This window comes from Macrotis lagotis, chromosome 1 (assembly GCF_037893015.1).
Source record: "Macrotis lagotis isolate mMagLag1 chromosome 1, bilby.v1.9.chrom.fasta, whole genome shotgun sequence".
NCBI classification, from domain to species: Eukaryota; Metazoa; Chordata; class Mammalia; order Peramelemorphia; family Peramelidae; genus Macrotis; species Macrotis lagotis.
In genome coordinates, this window is record NC_133658.1 from 248,778,118 (window position 1) to 248,785,725 (window position 7,608).

Below are 7,608 nucleotides of genomic sequence, written 5' to 3' on the forward strand. Positions count from 1 at the left end.
CCTTGGGATTCCCTTCTCCTCTCCAAGGCATAGGGAAAGTATAAGTAGGATTTAGAAAGGCAGAGATAACTGGGTAAATATGACACTTAAATGAGTCTCTATTGGAACAGGCTCCCAAGCAGCTAATATTCTAGGAATTATCAAATGTTATTTTAACATTTAAGTTTCTCTCCAGTGCTGACACTCTACATTCTATGCTTCAGGGCCTCTCCTTGGTTCTGCTGATATTCTATGTTCTAAGGCCCCTCTCAGTCCAGCCATCCTGTGACTTGTGGGTAGCCAAATGCTCTTCAGGGTTGCTTCCTTAAAAAGGGTGGGTACTGACTCCTTATTCATAAGGTAACTGTTGTCTATTCTGTGGCATAGCAGGGTAATGAGCCAAATATAATTCATCATCATCTTAGTGGTTGCCACAGTCAAGTTCCCACAAATCCTAATGGAATTACTTCTCGATCTGGTATCTTCCTAGATGCAGGGGACAATGTACAAAGATTGAAGTATCAGGATAAATGGGAGCACATAATAGGAGTTTAGCCAGATGATTGATGGATGCCAGGAGGAAGATCAGCTGTCTCCTTATAGGTATTTTGCTTTGGAAGCACAGAACCCCAAAGCAGGATTAAGTTTTGAAATTTGGTTTCATGTCTCCTCCATCAATTTTTATCTGTCTTCATCCTTTTCCACCCGCTGTTCTAGATTCCCCATGCCAAAGCTCCAGATAGGAGAGAGGGTGCAAATAGGAATGTGGTTTGACATAGTTTTGAAGAGATAAGAGAGGGACTTGAGTCCTGATTCAACTACTTACTAGCCTTGGGACTTTGGGCAAGTCATCTCAGTTCTAATCCTCACCTCTCAAATAAGGCTGATGACACCTGCATTGCCAGCCTAATGAACCTTTTTACAAGTCTTGTAAACTGTAGTAAGACGAATACTTTGCAAACCATAAAACACTATCTAAATACAGGTCTCTTATTACTAGCTATGTGATTTGAGATATGTCTCAAATTCTCCGGACATTAAGCATCTCATTTTTTTTCAAATAGGTACAATGCCCACACTGTTATAATAGTACTAGGATATTTAGAATAATTACTAAATGATATGAGATGGTTGTAAACTAAAAAATTCCTTTATAAACGTAAGAGATTCTCACCCTATTATTACAAAGATAGGATGTTAGAACTGGAAAGAAAAGGTCATTTAGTCGATTCATTTTACAGGTAGGGAAACTGAGCCCCAGAGATAAAAAATGATTTGCCCAAGGGCATGCAATGAGAATGGCCCTGTGGGAACTAGATTTCAGGTTCCTTCTCCCTACATCTCTCCACCTGCTGAAGACTTAACTGGGTGGTACCTATTAGTTATTCAGAGGCAAGGTGGTGTGGAACATGTGAAAGGGTATTTTTTTTTTGTAATTACTGTCTCATTTACTGCCTATGTGTTGACCTTAGTCATCTGACTTTGGTTCCTCTCCCCTGATATCCAGTGGAGGGGGCTTTGGACTCTGTTTTGCCATCAACTCAAGCCTTTTCACAGGGACCAATTAAGATTGTGTGTGTGTGTGTGTGTGTGTGTGTGTGTGTGTGTGTGTGTGTGTGTGTCTAATAGGTTTGGGGTCAGGGTGAAAAGGGGCAACAGTTGTTTTCCTGTTACCTAGGCAAAGTATCCCAGCTGGGGTCAATTGGTGAGGGGAGGGGAAGGAGGAAGTTGAATGAGTTGGAACCATTCTGAACCGTTCAGGGGGTCAAATAGAAGGAACACGGGAGTGGAAAGAACCAGAGGATCTGGGTTCTGAATCACCACTCAGCTGCCTACTATGACCCTGGTCAAATCACATTTCAGTTTCTTCATGTATTGTTTCATTCTTTATCCTTGTATCCTTACCACAGTGCTACACTTAATAAATGCTCGTGAATGAAAGATGGGTATTAGCTTAGATGACCTTTAAGGGATACTTCTGGATCCCAAATATGTGTCCTTGGGCTACCTGGGATGTCACAAGAGGATGTTTCAATTCACTAAGCATCTACCTAATATCCTCTTACATTCAGATACTGACTCATCCCCACCCAGCCTGATCATCCTTCCCACCCTCTTCTCGATCAGGATTTAGGTCCACACACTACATGGTAATTGCATTTGAGTCCTCATCAACTATATAATTTCAAGGTATGGGGTTTGGAGTCAGGAAAGGCCTGGGTTCAAGTCCTAAGCAAGTCACTTTACCTTATGAACTTCAATTTACTCATTTTTAAAATGGAAAGATAATATTTTGCCTACTTCAGGGAACTCTTATAGTAAAGTGTTTTATAAACCTTAAAGCACCAAAGAAATGTGAATTATTGCTATTATTATTATTATTATAATCATAGAGATATAGCATGAAACCTCAGATAAACACAGTATCCTTGATGCTTTCTTTTGGGTGTTTGTTGAATCCTTCTTCCCAATTACTTCAGTTACTCAAAGTCTTAGTGGGAGATTCAGGAATTGTTCAAGTTGGAACTAGAGACCATATATGCCCAATTTCTATTTCTTCTTTTTTCATGTACACTTCCTTTCTCTTAAGGTATCCCTGGGGGTTAGGGAGCATCAAGAGTTTTGGGTTGGATGAGAGTAGATTCTCTTTCCCAAACAATTCAAAATTCATCCCTTTCTCTTTTGGATCCTTTCTATTCTTCTGAGTCCTCCCTTGGCTACTGTGTCATCAATGACTCCCGTAAGCCTAGAGGATGTCTTACTGTATAGAGAAATATAGCTGCTTCTGGAGTGGAGAGCAACAGCTCCATTAAAGCAATAGTTCTTTATTATTTTTAATCCAAGAATAGAAAAATAAGCACAACTTCTACTCATGCAAAATAGTCCATCCCTTTACATCCCCCTCCACATAAATGTTCATCTTTCCAAAATATCTTCAGTATGTCCCTTTTCCAGGCCAGTAAGAAATTAGAGAGCACCTAAGGAGTTATCCTTCCAGACTGCCTTGAAAACATCTGGGCAAATTTAAGAAAGTAGAATGGCTCTCTACTCCCTCCACATTTAGAAGTCACAGAAATGACATTGGGAATCCAGGAGTATCTTGTGGGCAGTGATTGGACTGGGATATCCATCAAGGTAGGATGCTGGTTTGACTCTACCATAATGTCCTGCTTCCCTATTCTTCAGAATGTACTCCATGGAAGACTCCCTTCAATAAACTGCCTAGGTCAATTATGGCAAACTCTGCTGGAGATGCAAGACTGTTATCTCCTTGGGCTTCCAAGAATTCCTTCTGGGGTCTCTGATCTAGTTGTGATATCATCAGGGAATTGGGGACCAGATGCAAAAAGGAGAAGACTGGCTTGTAAAAGTACCCCTCTAATTCTTCATCCCTTTCCTCTGCTCCTTAAAAAGATAGGCATTGTGCTCTAAGGGAATCAGAGGACTTGAGTTCAAATCCTGATTTTCCCTTAACTTTGTGCAATTTTGAGCAAGTTACTCTGCCCCCTTGGGGATTCCCTCTCCTCAACTGTAAAATGAAGAGGTGCTGTTCATTTGGATGATTTCTTTTGATCATTCCCCTCCCCACCATCCCTAACCCAACTAAACATGCTCATGTCATGCATTTGTTACAGTGGTTACCTCCCACCCCAGACCAACCAATCCCAACTATCTGGAATGGCATTGGGGTTAAGGAAGGGGGACTCTTGGTCCACTGGGGCTTCTGGTGACCAGACTCAGGAGATTCCAGGTTACTATCTTATCAGACAGCTCTCCTGCCCAGGTCCAGGGATGCTGTTGTACTGATTGGTATTGGAGTCAGAGTTATTGAGGGAACAATCCTTCATGACACTGTAGTAGACAGGGGTTGTGCATTGGGATGGGGTCTCGGGCAGGGCTGTCCTGCACCTGCACAACTTCTGAAAGGCCATGCGGAACTTCTGGGACATGAGGCTGTAGATAATTGGATTGACAGCGCTGTTTAGGTAGATGCAGATACGACAGAAGAGAAGGAACCAGAGATTCAGATAGGGTGGATTGAGCAAGGAATTGACTACCACCAGGGTGCGGTATGGCATCCAGAGTAGGGCAAACAGAATTATCACGACAACCAGCATCTTGGTGACCTACCAGGAAATGAAGGGATAAGAAGTTATGTTCAGGTTTTGTAGAGGAGACAGGGCACTGAACTTGGAGTCAGGAGCTCTGGGTTTTCTAGGGTTTGCAGGATTTGCTCAAAAGCCTCTATTGGCTCCCTATTATCTCTAGGATAAGATACAAATCCTTCTGTTTGGCAAAAAAAAAAACCCAAAACAAAAAACAAAACAAAACAAAACAAAAAAAACCCAAACCTCTACAATCTGGTTTCATCCTATCTTTCTCAGATTATTCTATGTGATCTCCTTCAAGAACTCTACATTCCAGGCAAACTGGACTTTTTACTTTCTTCGCAAAGACATTTCATCTCCTTTCTCTATGCTTTTGCATGCTGATTCTCCTGATCGATTGTAAACTCCGTTTAGGCAGAGATTGTTTCACTTTTGTCCTTGCATCACCAGCAGGTGCTTAACAGATTCATGTTTATTAAATTGATTAAACAGATAACCCCTAAGATTCCTCTCTAACTTGAGAGTTTATGAGTCTGTAAGTGAAAGATGTATTTGTGAGTCCAATCATTCTATGATCTAATGAATCTAAGTCTGTGATACCCTCAAGGCTCGTGTCTCACTCCAAGTTATTTCTCCTCCACCTGGAAACTCGTTAAGAAATTGTTCTCCCCCACCCCCCCGGCCCCCAGCCTTCAGGCTTCTAGGTTCCTGCTTCCTCATAATCTGTGCTCTTTCCAGTACTGAGTCAAACCTTCATCTTTCCCTCCCTTCCATTCCATTTTTGTCCTGCAATGATCCTAAGGATTTTTCTGTTGAGCTGGACAGCAACTCTGTAGAGCAGAGAATTTCTCTGGAGCTCTAACTAGCTGCATTGTTTTATAAACAAGCCAAGGAGTGAAAATAGGGGCTGCCAAGCAGGTTGAGTAAGCCCTCCATTAGCACTTCAAACTTGCTAATTAGGCCAGCTTCCAGTCTTCCTCCCCCAACACCCACTTGGGAGTTCTCATAGCTGGTCTGGTGGGGTGAATCCTAGAAGAGTTGTTATTCTTGTACTTGGAGAGTTACTGGAAATTCAGTAAATATAGCTCAAAGAACAAGTTATTAGTCCCTTGCCCCAGGCTCTATGACAATTGCAACCTGAGAATATCATCATCTTCAAAGCCATTGGAGAAAAGTCAAACTGCTAGAAAGGTGCCATAGCATATCCAAATAATAATAATAATAATATCTAGTCATTGTTTCATATTTTCTTCATGAGCAAGACTTGCCCTCTTTAAGTCCCAATTTCCTTATCTATAAAATTAAATAGTTGGACTGAGTTCCCTCCTAGTTCCAACATTTTATGTTCTAAGATTCCCTCCTAGCTTTGATCTATTCAATTTTAAGGTTCCTTCTAGTGGTAATATTCCATGTTTCAAGGACTCTTCCAGTTCTGACATTTTATAATGTAAGTGGGCTGGGTAACCAACCCTTCAATTATAAAGTCGGTTATTATAGCAGTTAGATGTAGGTTTTTGTCTCAGCAAAGAGAGAGACAGACGGAAGGTTAAGGAGAAAGAAAGCTATTGAAATACTTCAGGTCAAAGGTGATAGAGTGGGGCAGCTAGGTGGTGCAGTGGATAGAGCCCCATCCCTGGAGTCAGGAGTACCTGAGGTCAAATCCAGCCTCAGACACTTAAAAATTACCTAGCTGTGTGGCCTTGGGCCACTTGACCCCATTGCCCTGCAAAAACTAAAAAAAAAAAAAAAAAAAAAAAAAAAAGGTGATGAAGACCTGAGCTACAGTGGGAACCAAGAAGATAGAGAGAACAGAGATTATAGAAACATTGTAAAAGAACAGATGTGATAATGGATGTGAATGTGCTTTAACAAAGTTTGAAGAGTCAAAGTCAGTGATTCATGTGCTATGAGTAAAAATTCAAACCTCCCAGATTTTCTCACTACCTGGAAAAATCAAAGAAACTGTCAGGACTCCCAAACGGAAGCCCTTTTTAAAACCAAACTGCACCTGTCAAGGAATCACAGCATTTTGAGAGCTGGAATTCATTAAATGATCATGGAATCCAACCCCAAACCTCCTCCTTACGCTCATCCTTTTTGTGGTCATCCATTCTCTGAAGACCCCCAAGGTAGGTGGGAGGGAAACCCATCCCTTCTTGAGAAAACCCATCCCTGGACAGCTCCATTTATTAGGAAGTTTGATTTTTGTTTTTCCCAAACTGGCCTCTTCGAAATTTCCCCCGGATCTTCCCAGGCTTACCACCATCAGACCCACCAAGTTCCCTAAATCTGACCCTGACCCTCCCAGCAGACTTTCTCCCTACGCCTCCGAGGCTGCCTCCCTCACCCCCGCGTTCCTTGCCCCTCTTTACCAGGAGCGGAAAGGGGGAAAGGGAAGTTCGGTTAGGGTTGAGCCCTACCTGCTTCCTGGAGCCCAGGGCGCCCCTGTTCCCGCGGCACGAAAAGCGGCCCGAGCCTTGGGAGGCAGAAGACAGATGGAGGGAGCGGCCCTGGTGGATGGAGGAGCTGGTGGGGTCGGCGGCGGCACCGCGGGGCAGGGGGCCTAGGAAGAGAATGCGTGCCATGAGTGTGTAGAGCACCGTGGCCAGCCCCAGGGGCAGCGCGTAGAACAGGGCGAAGTCGAGGAAGTAGATGGGCAGGTAGAGCTGGCGGGACACTCGGTAGCCGCACTCCACCCGCACGCCGTCGGCGAAGGTCACCTCGCTCGTGTCCACCAGGAAGAGCCACATGACGCAATAGGCTGCTGTGCCCAGCCACACGCAGGCGATGATGCGTTTGGCCCGGGCCACAGTGCACAGGGACTGGGCTCGCATGGGGTGGCAGATGGCCAGGTAGCGCTCCACGGTGAACGCCGTGAGAGAGCCCGTGGACGTGTTGATGCCCAGGTACTGCAGGTAAGTGATGCACAGGCAGCCCGCGTGGCCAAACACCCAGGAGGCCACCGCGTCCGACAGGTTGGGCAGCCCGGCAGCCAGGAGCACCAAGAGATCGGCCGCCGCCAGACTGACCAAGTAGCAGTTGGTGGGGGTGACCATATGGCGATTTCGAGCCACCACCAGGACGACCATGGCATTGCCCACGATGCCCACGCCGCAGATGAGCAGCACCAGCGCGATGGTCACCACCTGGACAGCCAGGGGCGTCCGAGGCATCGGGCCCAGGGTCCTACCACGATCCGAGTCGTTGGCTAGGAGGCTGCTGACTTCCCACGTTCCGTTCTCCATAGTCAAAGTGCCCTTGGAGGAGGCAGAAGACTAGTGAAGAATTATCCATCTCAAGGCACTTCCCACCGCGCGAATTTAACTGTAACCCCCTCCCCTCCCCTTTCTCCCGGTCTCTGAGGAGGTTACTGTGCATATACTTAAGTTGACACGGGTTCGAATCCGTGAAGCAGCTTCAAACACTCACCAGCTGTGTGACCTGAGCGAGTTCCTTAACCTCTCTGGGTTTAAATTATGGATTTGGAAAACAAGATGATTAGACTTGATGAGCTCTAAGA

General features: G+C 44.8%; 1 protein-coding gene across 1 annotated transcript; it reads right to left on the minus strand.

Moving 5' to 3' along the window:
* Nucleotides 1-3,734: 3,734 nt before the first annotated feature.
* LOC141488960 (thyrotropin-releasing hormone receptor-like) lies at nucleotides 3,735-7,261 on the minus strand. The gene is made up of 2 exons (XM_074189504.1): nucleotides 6,509-7,261; nucleotides 3,735-4,106 (listed from the first exon to the last, which is right to left on the minus strand). Exons 1-2 carry the CDS (start codon nucleotides 7,259-7,261, stop codon nucleotides 3,735-3,737), a joined length of 1,125 nt encoding a protein of 374 aa, XP_074045605.1.
* Between the last annotated feature and the right edge of the window lie 347 nt (nucleotides 7,262-7,608).

What these genes read in the sequence shown, in the direction of transcription:
- LOC141488960 (XM_074189504.1), bottom strand. Translation starts at nt 7,261, where the DNA reads ATGCCTCGGACGCCCCTGGCTGTCCAGGTGGTGACCATCGCGCTGGTG. An exon ending in CCCTGGGCTCCAGGAAGCAG is followed by an intron (nt 4,107 to 6,508) that starts GTAGGGCTCAAC and finishes ATTTCCTGGTAG; the next exon opens with GTCACCAAGATGCTGGTTGT.